The sequence below is a fragment of the Ixodes scapularis genome, unplaced genomic scaffold, assembly GCF_016920785.2.
Source record: "Ixodes scapularis isolate PalLabHiFi unplaced genomic scaffold, ASM1692078v2 PGA_scaffold4__175_contigs__length_147842914, whole genome shotgun sequence".
NCBI lineage: Eukaryota > Metazoa > Arthropoda > Arachnida > Ixodida > Ixodidae > Ixodes > Ixodes scapularis.
The window spans coordinates 139,782,327-139,806,255 of record NW_024609879.1 but is presented as its reverse complement, the minus strand read 5'-3'; the positions used below and the strand labels follow the sequence as shown (position 1 = coordinate 139,806,255).

At 45.3% G+C, this 23,929-nt stretch overlaps 2 protein-coding genes across 2 annotated transcripts in view; both read left to right on the top strand.

Annotated features, from left to right (window-relative positions):
• The first annotated feature begins 3,650 nt into the window (after positions 1–3,650).
• On the top strand, positions 3,651–17,474 carry LOC120849756 (cyclin-dependent kinase 2-interacting protein). The gene is made up of 6 exons (XM_042293462.1): positions 3,651–3,656; positions 3,898–3,973; positions 4,066–4,222; positions 13,529–13,631; positions 15,562–15,697; positions 16,697–17,474. The coding sequence occupies exons 1-6, from the start codon at positions 3,654–3,656 to the stop codon at positions 16,891–16,893; spliced, it is 672 nt and encodes a 223-aa protein (XP_042149396.1). The 5' UTR covers positions 3,651–3,653; the 3' UTR covers positions 16,894–17,474.
• A 1,431-nt stretch (positions 17,475–18,905) lies between these two features.
• Positions 18,906–23,929, top strand: part of LOC120849755 (WD repeat-containing protein 26) — a 39,990-nt gene continuing 34,966 nt past the window's right edge. The window contains exon 1 of the mRNA XM_040221975.3: positions 18,906–20,156. Coding sequence (XP_040077909.1) covers positions 19,996–20,156 — 161 coding nt within the window. The 5' untranslated portion in view covers positions 18,906–19,995. The remainder of the gene's footprint in view (positions 20,157–23,929) is intronic.

Here is a 23,929-nt window from a genome sequence, read left to right as displayed (position 1 = left end):
AAAGTGACGTGACGCTTGGGCGGTGGGGAAAACTGGGGAAAAACTAGGGAGAATGATGTTTCGGTTAACTAGAGTGAATCTGGGAGAATGAGATAGCATTTCGGAATCAGGAAGCCATCCGCATTCAGATTATGCCCTTGGATTAGGTAGCTCGAAAAGTCGGAGTTCTCCTTTAAAGGGGTACTCCGGCATTTTCTCCATTGTCCCCGATTTGCCTAAAACCTTGCTTAACACACCAACGAACATCGCTAAAATAGTAACCCAAATATTTGGCCAAAATAACTTTTTTTCGCGAAGTTACAGAATTTACAATTAGGGTCATCATCGTGTTCTTCAAAGTGAAAAGCTCTACTGGCAACATTGAAATAGTGACATCATGGGAAGGCAGGGGTTCACTCTTTGGGCTGTAGACTTTGTTTTCAACTGACCACAAACAGTTTCATGGCGTTAAAAGAATGTTTTGGAAGGTTGCTCCAGCTCCCGCGCAGCACGAAACAAATGCTCGGCATAATTCATTTCTAGACAGCCCGCTCGAACCGTAAGCCTGCCATCCCGTGACGCAGGCACGTAGGCAGGGGGGGCCATGGGACCTGGGCCCCACCCCGAAATCTTCCATTTTGCTGGGGCCTCCTCTCCCCCCTTGCCCTCATACAGCACTTTGTCATAAACAAGCCCCCCCCCCCCCCCCCCCCCCCCCCCGAAACAAAATCCTGGCTACGTGCCTGCCATGATGTCACGGCAATGAAAAGCGAAAGTATACCGTAAAATACCGTGCGCATCCGCCCATTCCACATTAAGCGCCCATTACCAAATTTGTGAGATCTGAGCAAATATGTACAGTACATTTATATGTAAAATTGATGACCGGACAAGTGCCCATCCCCCATTTTTTTGCGATTATCTCCAAAGTTTGAGTAGGCGCTTTCCCGGTATTTTACGGTATTTGAATCTTGGTATTGGCGTCATTTTCATTTGCCGATTTCATAATAACTATTTTGAGTTTCGTGATAGTAAATAGCATACCGGAAAGAGTAAAAGATGGCGATTTCGAAAATGTGGTTAGGTGGGGTTGCCCAAAAAATCGCTGGATTTTTTAGGCAGGTCTTTTTTCTGCCAACACGACAGTGGTAGGAACATTACCTGTGTCGAGCTAGAGAAGCCATATTGGGGGCTACCCCAGCTACATCCACACTGGCTTTCATGGCAGTTATGTGTGATGCAGACAGCTTTCACTATTTCAACCGAGTGCCTTGGCAAACACAGAAGCAGCCACATAAGACAATCAGGAAAAGACGCCGAGTTGTACAGGCTAAGGAGGAAGGACATAGTGCAGCGAGCTATCTAGTTCAGGCTATTCCTCTGAGAAATGCAGTCGGTGGAAATGTAGGTCAGTTATTCCCGCCATTAATTTAGGTAACTAATGCAAGCATTACACTATTTTGCATATTTCTCTACTGCAACGCTAGTCATCCGCAGCAGAAACAACGCCCCAAACTAAAAAGAAGTCTCATTGCATTGTTAACACAGACATCAAGTCCATTAGGAAAGGCCAGCTGTGCCATCCACCTGTTCATAAGCGAGCTGGAGTTCATCAAAACACAACCGAGAATCTCTCGGAAGTACTTGGTTCCTTTTCAGCAGTTATTGAATGAAAGCACAGTGCAGTGGTGATTACCATCAGCACAGCCTTGCCACTGGCACTGCTGTCCCTCGAATGGCACATGCACGACATGGCCTGCAAGCCACATATATCCCTAAAAGAAAGCTGCATAGGATGCACTTACCGTGGCTAGCGTCGCCACCCAGCGAGCTTGCACAAACCCTCTGCATGGTACGCAGTGCTGTTCAGAACAGAGCGGCACTGGCTAGCCAGTTAATGCGAAGGCTTGTAGTGTCTTGCCGCTGCCTTGGCAAAGCTGCAAGTCACCTCTTTCACGCCTTGTGGTGCCCATCAGCTTCAAACGAAAGGGTGTTGAATCGCGACCAGCTATAACCTGTCGCACAAGGGAGAAAAGGATGTGAATGTGCAGACTCCTATCTGTTTGCTTTTGTCTAGCGTGTGAGTTTTGTTTGAGAAGAAAACAACAATGACACTTCTTTCACAGTAATATGCAAAACAAAAACGAGAACGGCTCGGTTATTAATAAGTTGTGTGCAGCAGAGGCACGGGTGCGAGGGCGTAGCTCCGCAGAATGTTCTTTTTGCACGGCTGCTCGTGCAAAAAGGGCGCTTTTGTGCTCGGGCCTGTGCCTTTTCTGCACACAACGTATGTTACAGAGTGTATAGCACGCCTTCGAGAGCACTCGCGTGCGGCGAGAAATCCATCATATACAGGGTACGATCGCAGGAAACCTCGCAGGGGTGCAGGAAGCTGCAAGTGCACGGTGCACCAGAATGTGAAACTAGAGGTGGTAATAGTATTTCACAGTTTGAGAATATGACGTTACTTGACGTAACTGCCTTACCGGCGGATGATAAGGGCCATCGGAGCACGACCAACTATTTGTTGTGATCGGGGCATTCGATTGGACGCGGGTTGGTAAAGATTTGAAAAACACGAAAGAATAAAACATGTAGGGACGAAGACAGACAGCGCAGTTCTTTGTTGACATGAAATGTAAGATCAAGCACATTATTCTGTCGGATCAAATGGTTTTGTTGAATTAGGTTTAGCTCGCAAGTCAGCCGTTCTTCGGCGGGCTTTCAGCTTTCTGCGATGGTTGTTTTAATCGTGAACGCAGGCTCAAACAATGTAGGCAGCGGCGCCAAATAGATCTGAAACTAAGAAACAGCTCGGACGCGTGGAACGAACACACACAGAGATCACATCACAGGAAAACTCAAACCACTCACCTCTCGTTCGACGACGGTACGTCAGGCACGATGTTTCCGATGTTTCTCCTGGCGTTGAGGAGACCGCGTCTGTTTCCGTGCTCCTATTGGTCGTGACGTCACCAAATTTCATCCAATAAAGTGCGCGCCGAAGTTTTCTCTAGTCGCCGGTAAGAAAAATAGCTTCGACATCTTTGGACTCAACGTTGTGGGAGTCGTTCATTGTGCGTGTCGACATTCACTGAAAGAAATGGGCGAGTTGTGTTGCGTTATCTTGCATCGTCAGGACAGCTTACTTTGCGATAACGTAAGAGGAAAATTGAAGACAAACAGGCAATACAGGCTTTCGTCTCGACTATTTCTGGTTTTATTGAGTCTTGCTCCGACGCCGAGTTAAAAATGAGCTAAAAGACACGTCTTCGTTGACCTTTCGTATTTTGTGACTTATCATCAAATATAAACCTCCTCGATTATTGTGAAAATTTTATCACAACCTGCTCTGGAGTGGAAGGCGACTCGCGACACTTGCTTCCGTTTCAGTCTTTCCTACGAAAGTCTCGCGCCACAACGCAAAGATGGCGCGAGCTAACAGCCAAATTAAAATATACGCTTAATATAAATGTCTATACATAAACTAATTTTGTAACACAACATACGTGCCTATTTATTTTGTTTCGCTGATTAAATAATATAATAATATAACCTAGAGTGAACCAACTAGCTAATCAACCAGTCATTAATAGAACTACCAAACGAATAGAGCTTGACCATGGGTTTTCTGATTATTTTTAAAACCTACCACAACCCCTCAACGTCATGTCATGGTCTGTTTGAAAGGTTTGAAAACGCGACGTTCTAAGCACTCTTACTTGATATCATAGAGATCGTACTCTTAATATAGAGAAATACCTCATTATACGAAAAGGGGAACTTACTCTAAAAATTAAACGAGTCTTTTTTTTTTTTTTTTTACAGGCGAATGCACGAAGGAAGAACTACTTTTTTAAAGGCATTTGGGATTGCGGTAGGTTTTACCAGTTTTACTTCCATCGTCTCTCCATCCAGAAACAACAAGGCCATGTGCTCATGATGGCCGTCAGCGGTTCTCCTTCGAAAGATGTTTCGTTTTCGCCAATCTCAGGTAATGTTCCATCGTATTGTTTGTTATCGACAATCTCGTTTTGCTATTCTTATAAAAGGAAAAAAAAATGCTTTGTCGAATTTGTGAATCAGTTGCAGATAGGACCCCTTCCAAGACCAACCTGACGGGCATCCCGAGAAAGATCAGGGATAGCTGCGCGGACATTTACAACATTGTCCAGAAATGGGACAAGCTGAACGTGGACGGAACGGTGCTGCTCAACAGAATCGCCACAGCCAAACTGAAAAGGTATTACTTGGTAAGGATAAAAAAAAACTGCTCCGACTTTACTCAACAAGATTAACAATTTAATCAAACGTTGTTGGACTACGGGTCACTGTTTCGACTTTGAGAATGCGTCCACTCTGGCGCGCGAACAAAGGTGGGGTCCACGCAGGTTCGTGGAATCATGGTTCATCCGAAGTGACTCATCAGCTTGCAGTACCACGGCCGGTCTCGACGCGCGCGCTCGCTTACGGCCTGAGCAGGCGCCGAGGAGGCAATGCATTTTTTTCTGCGCTGCGCCACCGGTGTTCTCCGCGAGAGCGCGCTGCGAGCCAACCCGTGGATGGGCATCATTTGAGAGCAGGGAAGCGGTGAGCAAGGTAGAATTTGAGGATAGGTTGAGGCTAATGGATGGGGAGCAATGGGCACGAAAGGTTTTCAGCTATTTATACATGAGGAGTGTAGACCAGAGTGTCGAACCGATATTTTTATCGGTTCGGTTCGGGTTCGGGTTCACGGCTTTCGGTTCAGTTCCGGTTCAGTTCCGGGGCGCAAAAAATAACGGTTCAAACCGGTTCGAACCGGTTTGAACCGCTAAATTGATAATATATTTTCCGCGTTGTTCTGTCAATATGCGCTATTTAGGCCGTGAAACTAACTGCTGTAAACGATCTGATTTTTGCGAGGACTTATTTTTGAGAATTTCGCGAATCGCCTACAATCCGCGAAAAATGGGTCCCCGAAGAATTCTTGTAAAATATAAACAGATTGAAATTTATATTGAGATTCCACCGCGTCGAGAAAATTACAACCCGCGAATTATTCCGAAACTTCAGCTTTGACCTAAATCGCGAAATATTGAGCCCACGAAAAATAAGTCGTTTACAGTATATAGTTTTCTTTTTTTTTTTATAGTTTGTTCAATCCAGTTTCATTTTCAGGTACAAAAATTATAAAATTCTGTTATTTATACCTACACAACAAGAAAGGAAAATCTACATTGACATACAAAACGTCGTGTTTATACGACTCAACATCCCTTCGTTTGCCAGAGTCACATACATTGTACCTGAATCGAAATGTTTTCGCGAAGTGAAGTAGGTTGCCTAAAATACCCGTGATTGGTACAACTTTGTATCGCAATATTAGATGTTGATTCGTGGTTTTGCCCTTGAACTAAGGAATTCATTACAGTGAATAAAATCATGAAATGGGCAGTTCGTCGCCATATACACCATAAAATGTGTTTTATGGAATACGTTTCACAATATATATATGATGACGAGACGACTGAACTCAAGGCAATATAATTTTCAAGATGTCACGAAAGTAACGGGACAAGTCCTTCCAGTCTATATTTTATAGAAACACTAAGCGACAATCGCAATGCTTGTTTTTCTAACTAGCATTGTTTGCTCTCAGCAGCATGATGCGGGCGACGAATCATGCAAAAAGGAGTGGCTGAAATTGTTCACTCTAACCTAAGAGCACCTTCGTACTGAGATCGAATCTGACCTAAAACAGTGCTTACCCATGTGAACATTTTATTATATTGGATAAACTGGCATAGTCTGGTTCTTGAGGTTTGCTCTTGACAAAATGCCGGTTAATTTAATTTGCAAATAAGCATCACCCTCGTTAATTGATGATTTTTGTTAAATAGAACAAAGTGGGATTTTATGCTCTACTCAATTCGGAAGCTACTTAATTGGACTTTTTCTGAGAGTTTAAGTGTGCAATCATCATAGATCCACCATTCGTTCCAGTATATATGCGTGAGGAACACATATAGTTATGTAAATTAGCTTCAATATAAAAAAAAAACATTATTTAAAGCTTTTCCAAATCACCTATAACGTGTCTATTGAGGATAAAAGCGCCGGAAAAGATTTGCAGAACATCTTTCAGATAATTTAAAGGTGCATTTACTTATATATCTTTGAGGTGACGATCTTCTATTTATGCTGCCAAATCTTCAGACAGGAATTAAGTATATTTTTATTATCATCAATAAATTGGACTTTGTGAAGTTCACATAACCGCCTGAGACCGACACGGAAGGACGATACTCGAAAATACACCAGCTGTTGAGTCTTCGGTAACGTGCTTTTGTTAGCTGTTTTGCAGTGTAAAATACTGGGTTGCAGGGTATGCCAAAAAACACTGTGGTCACATGATATATCAGAAGGCAAATACACGAAATGTGCAGAAATAAGGAGATGACACGGAATTTTTTCTAAATAATCCCTTACAGAACGCTTTACTGCAAAAAGAAAAGCATAGAAATGCATAAAATGATATTCCTAATTAAACATAGATTCCGCGCAGGGCAAACGAAGATTTTTAGAATCCTAATATAAATCACTTTTGGGCATCAGCTTGCCTCAGCTCGAAACGTCGCGAGATACTACCTCGGGAGGCTAATGTTATCTTAGTTTTGACGTGCACTTGTTTTGGGACCTTACTTCACGACTCTGTTCTTTATCAGTCATGTGCTGCAACATTTCATTAGGCTGCCGTATATCATCGCGAGACTGCTATAAATACTACACAACTTTACACCTTGGACGCCTACTGCTAGTGTTGCGAACTCGCACTTCACCAGAAAGCTGAAGTATTTAACATGGTTTGCACGTGACGTAATCTCACTAGATACTGGTGGTCATTGCGAGTTGTTCTTGCTGAGAAAATCAAATCCGATGGGGCAAAATGCACGCTGCAAACGTTTTGCGCTCAGTTCAAGCTATGTAGTTGAGAGGCACACATTTTTCTTGTAGGTGCATCGTCGTTAGGCACGGCGCGAGTATCTGGCACGGCGAAAACGTGCTTTCTGGCAAGAGTGTTTTTACAAATAAAAGTTGTACCAACTACCCATCTGTCACTATCGTTTCCAAACCACGCTTTCTAGTCTGCGCCGAAAATGCGGGGCAGAGGAATCTTTACGGCACAGTATGCTTTAAAACTACCCCCCTCTCCACTCCCTTTTTTTTTTTTTTTAGTTGCTCCTCAAGATACTTTTTATTCCTCAGGGATTGCCTGCTCCGTATTGAGTGGTGTTCACTCGACAATTATATTTGTGTCACTTGTTAACAGTAATTCTTCCTTGCTTTTACTTTGCAACAAACTGTGAAGGTTAAACAAAATACAGGGCGGTCGAAACTTGGAGAACTTGAGAACGACACTCATGTGAGACTTAGAGCGGCTGCCAACGTTCGGCTATCCCCGTGAGGCCACTAGGATCTTTCTTCTCAGGTATCCCTCCCGTACACACTAATAGTTCCATGTAACGTCGGACTAATACGTCACATTTACACCCTTTAACACTTCTATTCTCGGTACAACTTTCTGAGGCAGTTCAGCAATAACGAAAACACGTTTGGGAGCCTCAATGGTGTGCATAGATGTAAAATGGGTTGTGCAGCATTTTTTTTTACCTTAAGTTCAGTAAATACCGCTAAGTTGTAATCCCTGACGTTGATAACTTGCAAAAGCATCCATTAGTTTGCCCCTCCGCGAAATGGCAGACAGTCGAAAGCAAGAAATGAAACAGCTTTCCCCTCCTCAACTCGCAATTAGAACTATCAGCCACGTGATCTGATCCTAGTATATGCACCGTCAATGTTTATCATGGTCATACGCAGGGTTGGCAAAGCAGAGAGCATGGGCTAATCTTCAAGTATAGTTTTAGTTCGGCTATAGTGGGGCCCGAGCCCCACTAAAGCGACAAACAGAAACAAACGACAGCGGATAGCCTTAAACCAGAGAGTTTTGCGATTTGACAGGCTTTGTAGAATAAAGAAGGCTATGCTCAAACACGAGTATCCTGCGCACGATGGTACCATTTGCAGGCTTGTAAACACTCGTTCAAACTTCGCGAGCACCGAACAACTCAATGCCGTATAAACGTACCATCGCGAACATGCTGCATGTGTCTGAGGCTTGTCGCTTTCGTTTGTTTCTGTTTCTAGCTCTTGTGGGACTCGGGCCCATCATAATTTTTGAGTTCAACACGAGCCGTTACCCGAATGTTTGGCGATACTGGTTGTCATGAACCAGAGCATTCGACTCGGGATCATGACAATCGAGTACATCATGGTGTCACGTTACTCTCAGTGCGAAGTTTTGATGTCATGTGACGTCACGGTATCAAAAACGTTAATAGATCTAGCGACGTTCTCAATTTGAATCGACTTAACGCGGTGAGTCACGTGACATCACGGGGTCACGTGATGTGACATTACTTGACAGCATGTCTTGACATCATGACGTCACGTGACAATGTGACACATGGCTAATCATAGTGCCAATAAGAAAGCGCCGCGAAAAACCAGGATTTATTATACATTGCAATTCTGTATATAACGATTTGATCAATACGTAGAGGAATACACGTGCCAATTTTTTATACCCAAATAACTTTGTAATACTAAAAAAAAATACCGTGAACCGTTTTGAACCGGTTACCGTTATATTTTTTTTTGGTTCAGTTCCGGTTCAGTTCCAAGATGGCGGCGAAGATTTCGGTTCGGTTCAGTTCCGGTTCGGCTAAAAATAACGGTTCTGTTCCGGTTTTCGGTTCGGTTCGGTTCCGGTTCGACACCCTGGTGTAGACACAAAGTGGAGACAGCGCACTAGGAAATTAAGAGGAAGGTTTTTGGGCTATAGCGAAGATACGGAAGAGCAAGTCTCAGTTAAGAAGAAAGTTAAGGCCACAGAAAGAGATCGGTGGCTAGAGGGAATGCAGACAAAGACTGCTCTAGAAAGCTATAAATTAAACAAAAGAGTTATTGCCAAAGAAAGCATTTATGACAATTCTAGGGGAAGCTCATTGCTGTTTGAGGCAAGAACGGGTGTTCTGCGAACCAGAACATACAGAGTGAAGTACCAGGAAATCGATACAGTGTGCACTGCTTGTGGAGAGGAGGACGAGACGGCTGAGCACTTGATACTCTACTGTAAAGGGCTTCACCCTATGCCTACCGAAGACAACATAGATTTAATAAAGTCATTGGGTTTTAAGACAGATTGAGACAGCGAAGGGAGAGTGGATTTCAAGACTGTAGAGATTACCAAGCAAAGATTAAGTGAATGGTGGCAGAAATCGAGAGAAAACTAGGTATTTTCTTAATCACTGATGGCAAGGGGGTTTCATAGCTTCACTTTCTTTGCACTGCGGAGTGAATATAGATTTCACATTTAAATATTCTAAGCTTAAATGGTAAAACAAAATGGCTAGGTGGCGTAAGCTACCGCCCGATCCAAAGGGCTCAGCCGTATTCATCCATCCATCCATCCATGGTGCGGCCAGTGCGGCGGCGCCGGGTGGTTTTGGAGAGGAAGCCGGCGAGCGCGCGGGCTCGTTTTTCCACGTGTTGTTTTTGCCGCTGTGTATGTGAACGAAAGTGCCTCATGCTTCGCGTGCCTTGCTGACGAGGTCACGTCTCTCAGTAAGTTTCTGCATCGACTTTTTCATGGATACTCATGCTTCTCTCATGAACTTGTGAAGTCAAGCTGCGCATATCAATATTGTGACTATGGTGTACTGTTGTGTGTCGTTTTGTCAGTCGCGGTCCGGAAAGACTCCCGGTGTGTCGTTTCACCAGTTTCCAGTTGACCAGGAACTGTGTGCCAAATGGCAAAAAAACATTTCTCGAGAAAATCTCATCATTAATGACAAATCACCCTCGACTGCAGTATGCAGCAAGCACTTCTTGGCGAGTGACTACGTCAGTGACCGTAAGATAAGAAAACTGGTTCCTGGTGCCGTACCAACCGTATTTGAAGGGTATCCTTCTTACCTAGCACCCAGTGCGAAGAAAGCACGTAGGACCCTAAAAGTCCGAGACACTGCTCCCTCTAGGAAGCCATCAAAACGAAAGGCAGAGCCAGAAGAATGCGAGAATGCAGTGCTTGAGTCGCCGGGAGGTGAAATCAAGCAGAAAGCTACTATATGTACCCAAACAAGAAACAACGATGCGCAGCGAGCAAGTCGATATCTTTTAATGATAGCAAGACTTCGTTCGCAGGTAGCTTACTATCGCTCCAGTTGCTCAAAAACACAGCAGCAACTAGAAGCAGAGAGAAAGGTAATCTCCTCATATCATGACGACAAGCGCTACTCAGCTTTGAAAAATATCGCTTCAGACGCTGAAAAGGGAGAGAAAAAGGCTGTCTTCCTGCTTCACCAAGTTGACGGATACCAGAAGAAATTCCAGTCTTATCCCGAAGAAGTAATAAGAGAGTGCGTCATGTGGCGCTTTCTTTCGCCAAAAGGTTACGATCATGCCCGGACTAACCTGCTGACACTGCCACACAAGTGCACACTGCAGCGCTACGTAGGTCCCAGCTCAACTTCTTCTGGAATGAGCGGCGCCATGAAGGAAAGGCTCATTCACGAGGCTTCCTTTCTCAGCCACAAACAGCACATGGCTTCGTTAATAATCGATGAAGCAGCAATAAAGCCAAAGTGCATATACGACCGGAAGTCCGATGTAGTATTTGGAATCAGAGACCAGCCAGAAAGCGGTGCACCACGTACAAAGAACGAAACACTTGCAAACCGAGTCCTGTGTTTTGTGCTCCACGGAGTGGCCAGCTCGTACAAGATCCCATGTTCGTACTACTTCACCAAGCAGCTGAGCGGGAGAGACTTGTATGCGTGGACGAAGGACGTCATCTCTGCAGCTGAGGAATGCGGCTTTGTGGTGATTCGAATAGTTACCGATAACTACTCAGCGAACAGAACAATGTTCAAGCTCATGGGGAATGGTTCCTTGTCAACCATAGTGAAGCATCCTCACGACGAAGAACGAGAAATTTTTTTAAGCTTCGATCCTTGCCATGTTTTCAAGAATGTCCGCAGCCAGTTTTTGGAACGGGAGCTCACAGACGGCACTGGCGTCATCAGTGGCACATTTGTCCAGAAACTCTATGAGCACCAAAAGGACATGTCTATAAAGTTGGCCAGAAATCTTACAAGAAAACATGTGTATCCGTCGAATCTAGAAAAAATGAACGTGCTACGCGCCGTGCAGGTGTTTTCGCCCCAAGTCACTGCCGCACTGGAACATCTCCAGCAGAACTCGCGAGCCAGCTCCCTTCTCTTCACTTTCAGGGATGCAACATCGACGATCAACTTCATGAAAGTCATGAAGAAATGGTTCGACATTCACGACAGCACCTACAATGGAAGTGGCTGCAAAATGCCCATCTCCAGAGAAGACGATGACAGACTACTGTGGCTGCAAAATGAGTTTTCCAGCTACGTGAAGACGATTCAAGAATGTTCCATTGCCACTGGTGTTGGGAACTTCACTGAGGAAACATACAGTGCCCTACTTTTCAGCACGAAATCCACAGTGGAGGTAACCAGGTGTCTACTGAGAGAAGGCGTCAGTTACGTTCTGACTAGAAAACTCAACAGTGATACCATTGAGGCATTGTTTGGACGACTGCGCTTTATGTGCGGAGGTAACGACGCGCTGGACGCAAGAGCCGTTACAACAGCTTTGGACCACATAGTAAAGAAAAAAGCCCTGCCATCGAAAGGAGTCGCTGTAAAATATGAAGACGCAGAAGAAGCGGCCGCCTCTGTTCCTCAAGATGTAGTTCAAGAATTGAAAGCCCTGAAAGCACATCTTTCAGCACCGCCTGCGTCTGTTGCTTATTCAGGCTTGGTGTATGTAGGTGGATACCTTGCCAAGCTTGTCAGCGATCTTGGATGTCACGCTTGCGTCATGCTTGTGACAACAAACAAGACTAGCAGTCCTCTGTACAAACTTCTGAGCGCACAAGAAAATTGTGAACTTCACTATCCGAAGCCCGAGTTTCTAGCTCTCCTGGAAACGATTTCGACTTTTTTTGAAAAGGCGGTCAAAGTTCTCCCACGATCAAAGATTCTCGAAGCCTTGCACCTAATAGTTGAGCCACATCTAGAAGATTCACCCCTCCTAAGCTGCCCAGAAGGTGTTGACCGGAGTCACGCCAAACGCTTGGCACATCTGATCTCTGAAAAATTCCTGCGAATTCTTCTCGTCAACTACACAAAGAAATTAACAGACCAGAATGACAAGCCGTCTGGATTCACCCACAAACCAACGCGAAAGCATTTCAGGCTGTGACTGACATTCCTCGGAACTCTGAGTCGCACGATAACGTTGTATATGTTATACAACCAATGCCTGTTATTGAGTTCAGTCCTTTTACGTATGTGAAACGATTTCAGGGCTTTAAAAAGTAAAGAATCTGTCTGATGGGGTGTTTTTCGCTCAGTGAGAGAAGGTTGAACAGGTACATTTGAACCTTTTGGAGCGGCAAACGCTGTTATTGTCATAATACATTTTGGACTACTGACTGTGAAGGCCTTTAATAGGAAAATAAATGTTTCCTAACCCTGGTTTCATGTTGAAATATCTTGCTTCTCTTTTACTCATGTGACTCGCAAATAATCCAGCCGTGCCCATTGATACTATGCGCCATGACAGCATGCCAACTTCATTGTTTTCAGATCCATATACTAGTTCCCTGCATTGCATGCCTATAGCGGTGACTGCATAAAGCACGGTTGTAAAGTGCTTGCTCAACGCAGTGGGAGCAGCCGTTCAGCGACACGTGCAAGATGCGTCAAACAGCGCGCGCCGAGGCTACGTCGAGCGAACATTTCAGCGGCTCCCGTCGAGCGGAGCTGGGTTGGCTCGCAGCGCCCCCGGAGAGTTGCGGCGATAGGCAGCAAATGCCCCTCCTGCTCAGGCCGTAGGGGAGAGCGAGCGCGCGCGTCGAGACCGGCCGTGGCAGTACCAACCCCGGCCCCCTCCCCGATGTGTACGCGGACTTGCTTAAATAGGACTGTTGAAGTTTTTTCCCTCATTCCTGCTTGTAGGTTTCACTGACGATGTTTCCTGCATGGGAGACGAAACGTTTGATTAAATTGTTAATCTTGTTGAGTAAAGTCGGAGCAGTTTTTTTTTTTTTTTTGATCATTATGATTCCCGGCTTTTGGAATATTTTTGCATTACTTGGTAAGGTACTCCACAGCGTATCTTTTAACAAACCAGTCAGTGGAGCACAGCATCACACGACGTAGATCCTGTCATTAATTTTCGGGTACGAACTGGTTAAATATACATTCATCAATTTTCGGCGAATGGAAGTGTCCACATTAATGAATTAACGAGACATCCCTGTAGCAGCCACGAGTAGTGTCGATGGATGCTGGTAATATTCTTTCAAATAAAATAGCGCGTTATCTCTGGGGAATTGTGATCAGACATTCATGGTATTTCTAATGCTTTTTACTTCAACGCGCAAATATCCCCTTTCTTGCAATACCAGCCTTGAAACCAGCGAAAGTGGCGGAGAAGCCGAGGATGCCAACATCAGAGCCGACAAGCTCTCGGAGCTCTGCTCGATGTTGCTGGACGTCTGGACTGAAATGGTGCGTAAAAAAAAACTTTCGGAAGCGTCATCCCGTGGCTGTCGTGGCTACAAAACGATTGGCGCACGATACAGCTCGCGAGAATGTTTGGATCTTGCTCATCTGAGCTTGACCTGTCCAGTGGTGTCTCGGCATTTCTGAACTTAACAGGGTTCCCCGTCCCAAATACTTCAAAACACCGGCAATATTGTGAAGAGGTTAACGGGATGCTATGACAGAATTGCTGATGCTAAACCTTTAGCTGTTAATTCCTCCAGAAGAATAGTGTCTTCATTTTTCGTGCTAACTGTATCACCTTAAATACACTTTAGTTCTTTTTTTATGTTGTTATATATTTGTAGCACATATATTAATCGTATACACCTGGCATATTGCTTATCACTATATTAGCACAAGTGCTGTATCTATTTGTTACATAATAATGGTGGTGGGCAATCAGGTGTAAATCTGCGAAGGTCAGCGTTGCGCTACTTTCTTGCCTCACGTGACATTGTGATGTCACATCTTTGTCATGTCGCACGACTCATAAATTGACCAACAGTGACCCTCAGTTTGTTTGCCAGATTAAAATGGTTAGCGTGCAGAATGTAAAAATAATTACGCATCCATTTTATAGCTGTAACATTTTGACATGAAGGGGTGAATATTTATAGGTCATACCGAGGTTCTATTTTAGGCACGAGTTGGTGCACACCATTTTGCGGTGCAAGCAAATGTGGGCCCACTTTTAATAACACCGTATCACACCATGAAATACCATCTGACCCTTTTGAGCGAACAAGGTGGCTTCAAGCGAATAACAGAGGCCAACTCCGTGCCAAAGTAGACGCCATCGTTTCAACTGTTTAGTATCAATAAACGGGCGTCGTCAACAACACAGTGAACCCAGTTTCGCAAGATTCAATTTTCATTCGCTGCATCTTTGCAACCTGCAGCTCTTTCTTATTATTTTATTTTAGCAGAGAGTGGAATTTATAAAAAGTTCACAAAACATCACTGGAATATATACACAGAGAAAAAAAAAATCAAAACACAACTATTATAGAAAAAGGCAACTAGGGTACAAGGAAATGTTTATAAAAGCTTTAAATTTTTAATGGGCGTCATAAACAAAGTCTGCGGATTTAGTAGTATTTTCTCTCATATTACTGCAAATGCAAATACCAAATAAAATTTGAGCATAATCTGGAGAGGATGAATTTCTCTTCTTCTGCTAGTGCCTCAAGCTCTATAATGCTCAGACTTACTTTACTCTGCTTCCTGCGAAACGGAGCACGGTTTTCACCGCATAGCTGCATCACGAGCGCCACCACATGAAAACCAGAAGCCCTATTTGCCCAGCCCCTTCCTATGGCACGTGCTCTCTAATGACAGACATAGCGAAGCTTATATAGAAAACCCTGATGAAGCTTGTATCCGACCGATGCGTTTGCATTGCCCCCGATTTCTGGCTGTTTGGATGGATGGATGGATGCTGATGGCTGCACCCTTTGTCACGGGTGGTAGCTTGTGCGACCTGGTGACATTGTGGTGTCACGCTGTTGTCTGCCACAGTTGGCACAGCTCCGGAGTTGGATGCAGTAGACCTCCTGTTCCACCGTAGGTCGGAAACCAGACTTGAGGTAGGATGCCACAACAACGGCGACACTCGCATTCTTCGCCAGCATTTCTACGACCAACCGCAAAGATCACGACATCCCACAGCATAACGTGCCGGCTCTTTGTGACCCAGCTTTTTCCCACTTTGGGACCGCTTTCGATGCATGGATGGACGGTAAACACATTAGTCAAAGACACATTCCGGGAACCGTGGCTAAATACGCGCCATGACATTGATATCGGTTGATGTGCGGCACGCGAGAGCTGTTGTCTTTCTGAATAGCAGGGTGCCAGAGTTTTTATGGCTTTCGATCGCCGAAATAATTTGCAGGAATGCCAGGTTGCCAAGGCGTCTGCCATCGTCGAAAACCTGGCAGCCACGGCGGAGCTGCACAGTCGGAGAATCTCGTCTGCCAGCGGAGACACCGAGGACATCCTTTTTTTGACGTGGCCCGTTGACAGATTCTGTGAGTTGAGGAAAAAATGGAACGTCATACTGAACCGCCTTCGTAAGAATTGACTGCACTGCACCCCTGAATCCACAGCCTGTCCTCTTTGTTGGGTGTGCAGCAAGTAGTTCCATCTGCCTTAGAAAGGCCTTCTTTTCGTCCAACGCTTGAGCAAATAACATATTTTGTAGGGCTAGACTCTTACTCCCATGGTGCTGCGCATAACTTGTCTGATTCAGTTCTTAAACCAGTTTTAGTCCAAACACGAGGGGGGGGGGATAATGGCAATTAGATGGCCGGTCGAGTGAACGTAACTCTCCAATCCGCCTATTTTTGAAAGCTGGTGCCCCCTGTCAGGGAATTGGTTTGATTATCTCTCGGCTGGAAACTTGAGGAAGGAAATGGTGAAAAGATGGTGAGAGTGCAGGCGAGCTGGTGGTAGCTAATCATGTCGTATTACACCTGAGACTGCGGTGGAAGAAATCGGAAGAACTTTCAGTAGAAGGAACAGACACAGAGACGTTCTCTGTGTCTGTTCCTTCTACTGAAAGTTCTTCCGATTTCTTCCACCGCAGTCTCAGGTGTAATACGACATGAGAAGGAAAAGGTGCCAGTAGGAAGAGGAGGGAAGCTTCTTTGTGCTCACTTGCTGGCAAAAAAAAAGCCACTATAGGCACAAAAGCAATGTTTTGGGTGCTCAGTCTAGGTAATATTAGCTCAATAGATCCAATAGAATCTAACATTGTCACTCAAAGGAATGTTGGCACTTTTCATGCCATGCCCAAGCAGCTTAATGCCGAAAGACTCTCAAACCGGGAATTGGAAGAGGGTGACTTGGTTTTTGCGTCTCAAAGTTACAAGTTGCTTCGATACTTCGCAACCGGTTTGAAGGGCAGATGATTGGCTCATTTGAAACTCAACTAAAGACGGAGGCTGCGACTCCTATTGGTACACTAAGGGCTTAAAGAGTGTTGCACATGGTTTTTTCAACTCTGTCTTCCGCCGTGCCTTTTGCAGACGTGGTGGCACGGCAAGTGGTGGCCACGTACGCCAAAGAGCTGGGAGTCAAGAAGTGCCTCGTCGAGGAAGTGGCCACAGTGGCCGACTCGAAGACCCTCTCGTTCTACGTGGCAGCGTGGAGCTACCAGGCCTACGTCGACGACAACTGCCGCCTCTCGCTCGAAGCTCTTGTGCACGAAGTCGGACTCAAGTGAACTCTTTTCTCGCGCGTGCAGCATGTGTGGAAGGCTGTTGACGGGTGTAGAGACTTCACTTATCGTCACCCGTTACAGCGTGCATAAGGCGGAGCTTGTTGTGGATGGATGGATGGGTGTGTATGGCCGAACCCCACGATGCAAAATAGCAGTCAAAGCTGCAGTGCGCGATATCAAAAGACGCAAACTTTGCGTTCTGCTGTCGCCAGAACGTTAGCGTTGGCGGCGGTGGAAATCAGTTCTTTGATCGACGTTTTATTGATGATCATTTTGTCGACAGTTCGAGGTTCCTGCATTTGTTTCATCGACGCACCTCGCGACGTTTCGTCGAAATAGTCCTTCCGCGCGCATTGCCTCGGTCGCCGACTTCCGGATGGTGTTTTATCTTGCTGAACCCCGGGCTGTCCCGACGAGGCCTCGGGCAAGCTCGGGCCCGAGATTATAATAAAATTGTTCCACGAGCGGAGCGAGGGGTGTCCTCGCACTGGGCGGACCGTTTGCAAGATTGGGACTAGGGCTCATGGATTGGTTTTTGCTCCGCCATTGCCCACTCTGGTTCTGCTTCTTGCGAACGAAATGAATCCAGGAATTCTATTCAATCCACTTAGTGAAAAAATGAAAGACGTTTACAATTCCCTGTAATGCCGAATTCGAGCGCAGCTCTTGAGGAGGAGGAGGAGGAGAGGGTGTGTCCCTCATCCGTGCTCCCCTCCTTTTCCTTTCTCCTCCTCGCCCTCCCTCATGACGTCACTTGTGACCGTAGTGACTTCACGTGTGACGTCATTGTGGGAAACAACCCATAATGCAATGCGCAGTTACGCTCATGGCGACGCCGCTCAAGCCGAAAGATATTTAAGAACTGGGCTCTAAAAAAATAGGTTGTCAACAAAACGTGTGTGCGTGAAAAGTTGTAGACAAAACGTGTGCCCATAAAAAGTTGTCCATAAAACGATCGGGACGGCTTTGGCGGGGCTTTCTTTCAGAAACGCTACGCAGGACGACTTTCTCGCCGTAGAGAAACAAAACACGTACCAAGTTCATTTGTGCAACATCGCCACACACCACACACCATACAGTCCGCAATACCACTGCCTGGGTCACTAAAGTGCAGAAAAAGGGCAAATTTTTTTCGATTGCGCTCTTTATGACTATCTACTTTACCGAGTTAGAAGCTTCCTACGATTGCAAATTGCAGGCTGTCATTTTTAACTGTTTTCCTCATTGTCGAAGCACCGATTCGATTTGTGAGGCATAGATTTGTACTACTCTATCTTTGGAGAACACTACACAGACAATCGAAGGAGAAAATCTTGGAGAAGCTTCAGTCATACAAAGAAAATATTTAATTCCTAAGTAACTTATTCGTTCGATGCGTGATAATGTATGTACAAGTGCGAGCTGCGTCCTCACCGACACAGCTCACTTCAGACTCTTGAGCTTCTTGATTTCCTTGTAGACACTGAAGCTTTGAACTGGAAGAGATGGGACGGTAAAGTTTAGTTAACATTTTGGGCATTTTTTTAGGCTCGTATCGATCTCACTTACTGTATGGATCGAACATCCACTTTTCAGTTTTTTCGTCCAGTCGTGCCCGCTTCAGCACGACCTTGTGCTTGGAGACGAGGCTTTCGAGAAGCACTAGGATGAATCTGAAATCAATCGTCACGGCTTAGATCGAGCCTGGACTCAGCTCGCGCAGGGGGCGGGAAAACGGAGAGTTCTCGGCCGTTCTATCCCGTTCTAAAAGGGGACTTTTGAAGGGTCCGCTTACTTTGACTTTGCTTTCGCCATGAGTCCTGTCGCTCGAACTTAGCGGGCTCTAACCTCGGTCAAACCACGCTTCAAACCACACTCTCTTCGCAGAATATTTGGTCTTGTTTTTCTTGCCAAGCAACTTTTCGTATTTTCGGCCAACCTATGCCAGTGAATCTCTCGGACGACGAATTTCTTCAGGCGAAGCGAAATCGCAAAGCGTGTGTCGATGAAGTCGATCGAGCCGTTTCTAACTCGCCGCACATTCGCATCGAAATTTGCGTTCAGGTTCACGCGTGAATGTAACTCCTAATAGCATTTCAACGCTTTTCATAGGCGTCTAAATACAATACAATATTTATTGAATCGTTTTCATGTGCTCCTTTGAGTCAAATCAGACTTAACGTAACGAAGTACGAAGCGTCCTGCAATATGAACTGTTTAGTCTGCTGCTTTGTTTGGACTGTGGTTGGGGTAGCCGAGTGAGTCGTTGTCTTACTTGTGTGTGTCGCTCAACCCCACTAGTGTACGCAACCGTAGATCGTCTTGCGCAACCCTTTCAAGGAACTCTCCCGATCCGTTTCCCGGAAACTCAGAACCGCTACTCTTACGGAAACAACAATACGCCAAGGCATCGGGGACTGGCTTCTGATCTGTTTATCTGTGGTGGTCCGCCATGTGTAACTTGACTTGACAAGCTTTGCCTTTGAACTTCGCGTTCTTTGGTTTTCATCTCTCCGTGTCGGCAAAGAATCCAGTCCGGTTGATCGGAAACGGCCCAACTATTTAAACACGCCCGTTTACGTGGAAAAGACCCGGAAATTAGGTTAGAGTCGTTTTGTTTTGGGGGGCACCCTACCCGGATACGAACGGCGGCGCGGCCATGACCGCCAGCGCACTGGCTGGGTCTATCCCGAGATGCAGCGCGCGGTCCGTGACGTCAGCTTTCCGTGCAAGCCAGCTGACTGCTGTTGTCGAGGGGGCCTGTGCTGCTTGGACCATGTCCGCTACCTCGAGTCCTGGGTGCTAGCGACCCCGTGTTTATTTTTCTGGCCGAGTTGAGGTCCCCGTCGTGAGTGAGGAAACCGTCTCGGGGCTCCCTAGGTGCGCGTGTGCTCACACGCACGTTCGGTTGGGCAAGGGGGGGCAAGGGGAAAAAAGAAAGCACGTCCTAGGGCTTTGCGGCTGCAATTTGTGTTGCCCCCTCCCTCCCCGTCCCTTTCCAAAAGACCGCAACGCCAAAAAGAATTCAAAACAAAGGACTCTCGTGCTGCAAGGCTGGCCTCGTGTACGAGCTCCGAGGACGGCGGAGGATCGTCGCCACCGCGCAAAAAGCAGCGCGTTGCCACCATGCAGGCTACCAACGGCTGTTCTGCTGCTGTGCAAAATGGGGACGATTCGACCACCGCCGCCAACGGAGCCGCACCAGGCGAGAAAACCAAGGTTGGCTCACGCACCGAACAAGACATTATCAGACTCATCGGTCAACACCTCAGGGGTTTGGGGCTCAAGTAAGTTCGTTCGAAGATCCACACCGATCGTTCTTGTCCCTCGTTATGCTGGTGCCACCTCTCTCTCTCTCTCTCCCACTTCTCCGATTTCTTTTTGTTTGTTTCTCTTCTTTCATTGTCGGAGTTTTGATTCATCCCCGAATCTCTCGGATGTTTTTTAAGATGTCCCGCTTGTTCTAAGATCCCGACGAACTCTTGGCCGTTTGTTTGGGAGAAGCCAGCAACGCTTTCATCTGCTCGTTTTCAATACACACTCTGTGACTCTGTCGTAATGTACGTACGTGCATTTTTTTTTTATCTATTAAATATTTTTGATTTTTTGGAAACCCTTCTAATATCCCAACATCATGATACACCAACTGTTTTAAGCGTCGTTTTCGTTTATTGGCACGTTCGGGGTGCGAAAAGTGGTGCTGCTATGTATGTCTTTTTGTTTCCAAGTTCTTCTTACTCTTTAAGATCTTCACTAGTCTAGGTTAAAAATCGTGGAAGATCCTTTTATTTCGAAAAGCCTCGGGCGCTTGTTTTAGTGAGGCAATTCACGCCAAGGCTTTTGTTAGCAGTTTGCATTTCGAGCTTCGTGTAATCCGAACGAGGATGGACGTTTAGACATGGTCTTACGATCTCGGTGAAGATAGATCCAGAGCCTTTAGATCCATAAAATATTGCTTTCATGTACTATTCTGACTTTAAAATCGGTTCGGATTAGATCCAATCAACTGCGTAAGGTTGGATGACTAGGGTCTAGGTCATAGTCATAGGTTTCAAGATCCAAACATTCCGTCCTTTGAACTGCTGGGAAATTCAGTGTGTCTGTTCACGGGTGCAAACAATGCGCGTTTCTTTCGCAATCTGGGATGAAAAAATAATAATAATAATAATAACTCGACTCTTTGGTTTAATCTCTCGGGTTTCAGGAAACATTTTTGACGCGTTGCGAGATCATAGACAGCAGACGCCGTTTGTGGGGAAAATAAGTAGACAGCTGGCAGGACTGACAGCATAGTCTACGGCTACGCAGTTTCGGTTCATTTATTCATTCTACGATTGCTCGGATTCGCGGCCATGATTAAAGATCTTCTCCAGAATCCCGGCACATATGTGTCAGTTCCGAAAAAACGAATAAGTGATCGGCTTGCTGGCAACAAGCTTAGCAGACGATCGACGTCCGTGCGTCGCTTTCATATTTGCTTAGCTGAACTTGTGTGCCGCATAACAGCTTAGTCATTCCGGTTACGCGCCTTTGTTAAGCTCGACATCATTTTTCTTTTTTTTTTGTTTGGGGGGGGGGGGGGGGGGGGGGGACGGACCGTAGGACAGTACGGTCACGCACCTTTCTGGAAAGCGGAGGCGTGTTTCATGGGAGGGCCGTGGCCTTGAAAGGCGATCCGGCTGCATTGGACATGCGGTTACTTGGGTTTGTTGTTTTGGGGCTTGCAAAACAACTGGCTCTGATTTTCTTATTTTTTCTTCTTCTTTTTAATGGCATATTGAAGGATTGCTTTCCTTCCTGACCTTCATTTTGAAGATTATTTCTAACATATCATTATACATATTATACAAAATACACAGCACGAGGTCTCGACACCTTGTCCTGTCTTTTTTCTGTCTCTTCTATGTTTTGACGTTGCTTCTCTACCCCAGTCTCAGGTTAATTCAACATGGGTAATATTCATTTAACTCGCTTTTACCATATCCTTACCATATTTTCTTGGTTTGCATGTATTTAGTTTTCTTCATTTACACTTTTGCTATTATAATCATGCCTTTACCCACTCCTCCCTCCCGGATAATGGAGTCCCCCTTTTCTTCTGGTGATCCAGAAGGAGTCCCAGAAACAATAGTGGCTGAGAACCACTGTCGTAAGGGATCAAATTCCTAGACCAATTCTTTCAGGGACAAGCTGTTCTTAAGAAAAAATTATGTTACCCTCGGTAGACTGTACGGAATACAGTGCACTGTGCTCCATTAACCTTTTCCTACATTTCTTGGGTCTGCACCTACGGAATATATTGTAAAAATATTTTTTAGTCTGCACGTGCAGAATATATTATACATTTTACTTGGGTCATGTAACTAGGGTGACCGCCCGTCCCGCGAATCGCGGGACTGTCCTGCATAAGGGCTCGTGTCCCGCGTACCGCAAGAAATATCAAAATATTCTAAATGTCCCGCATTTTACACTGTCGTAAAATTCACGACTCAAGTCGTGGCGCTGCCGAACAACGGGGCACTGGGAAGTGCGGAGGTCGCTGGTAAACGTGTCAATCGTGATGGTGCGCCATTTTTTATCCGAGAATTGCGGGAAGCGACCGTCGTTCTTGCAGAAGCCCTGACGCGAATGCGCCGTTGTGCGTCTCTTTCCTAGGTGGCAAAATATTGCAGAGAAAATTGCTCACCAAAAGTTGAAGAATAAATTATTGTAATTATTTTCAAATCGCGCCGTGTCAATGCAAAAATAAAAAAAATAGCTGTAAATTTTTTTTTTTTTTTTTGTGAAAATGATGACGCAACGCAAAAAGACTGCAACTTACATCGATAAAAAAAACGACATAGGGTTCGAAATTTGTGTAGGAGCATGTTAGTAAAAATAAGAGCCGACAGGAAGCCATAAAAGATTTACTGATTCTTCTTTTCTTTTGATGCATTGAGTTCTGCTGCAGTCGATTTTATTTTTTCAGCTTAGACACATTTATTAGTATGTGTGGCACTAAAAATTTAAATATATATTACTGGGAGTGAAAATTATTTGAGCTTAATTGCCACATTGCAATTTGCAGCTCTATAATATGCTTTCGGACAAGACAGTATACTAAATCTGTTAGCAGAGCCACATTTCGTGGCGTGTGTTAGAAAATTTCCTCGATTAGTTATTTTTCCCATGATTCTTTTTAACCTGAGACTGGAGCACGAGGGGAAAAAAATGTTTCCTCCTTCTGCCCCAGTTTCGGGTTAAAAAGTATCATGGTAAACTTCAAACCAGCTCGAGTGCGCACTATGTTCTTTTGTGCAGTTAGAACAGTCGAAATATAATACTGTTCTTCTCTTACACACCCCCCCCCTCCCCTCTTCGGTCAAGGTGTCCCACATTTCGCGAGGAGGGATGTGGTCACCCTAGATGTAACTGAAACCCACCCGCACGTAAAGCCCGTCAAAGAAAGCCTTTGTACCGATTTTGAAGGTGAAGAGGTCTTGGGATGAAACAGTAGAAGATGTGTTGCCGAATATGTGAAGCCTGTCTTGCGCCAGTCACTCAAATTGAAATCTCTGCAAGTTGTAGTTACCATAAGCTCAAAACCTGCATGGACAACCCAGGTTTAATATTAAGTAAGTTAATCAGACTTGGCTATATACATATTTTGCCAGGCTGATAGGCAAGTTCTGTGCTACAAGTTGTACTCTAGGTGATTCTTACATAGTTTCTATTTGAGGTGACATTGGAACTTCGTAGCCATAGTTTCAATCTGAGGAGACATTGAAGATGCGGGTAAGCTGGCAAACCTTCGACACTGCAATCTCTGTACGACGTTTCGTCGGCGCATACAAAACACGAAACTCGTCGAAATATTGTTGTGCTGCTGCATTTGCTGGCAGATCAGTCAATTTTTTTAACCTCATTAATTTACCTAGTGGGACTACGTTACAAGCGCGTGGGATGGAAATTGCCCGTGGACGCAACTTCTAGGGACAACAGAAAAAGTAGCAAGGTTGGGCGCGATAAGCGCTTTATCTCCAGTGGACGCAGAGTGTCAAGTTTGTGCCTGCACTCATCT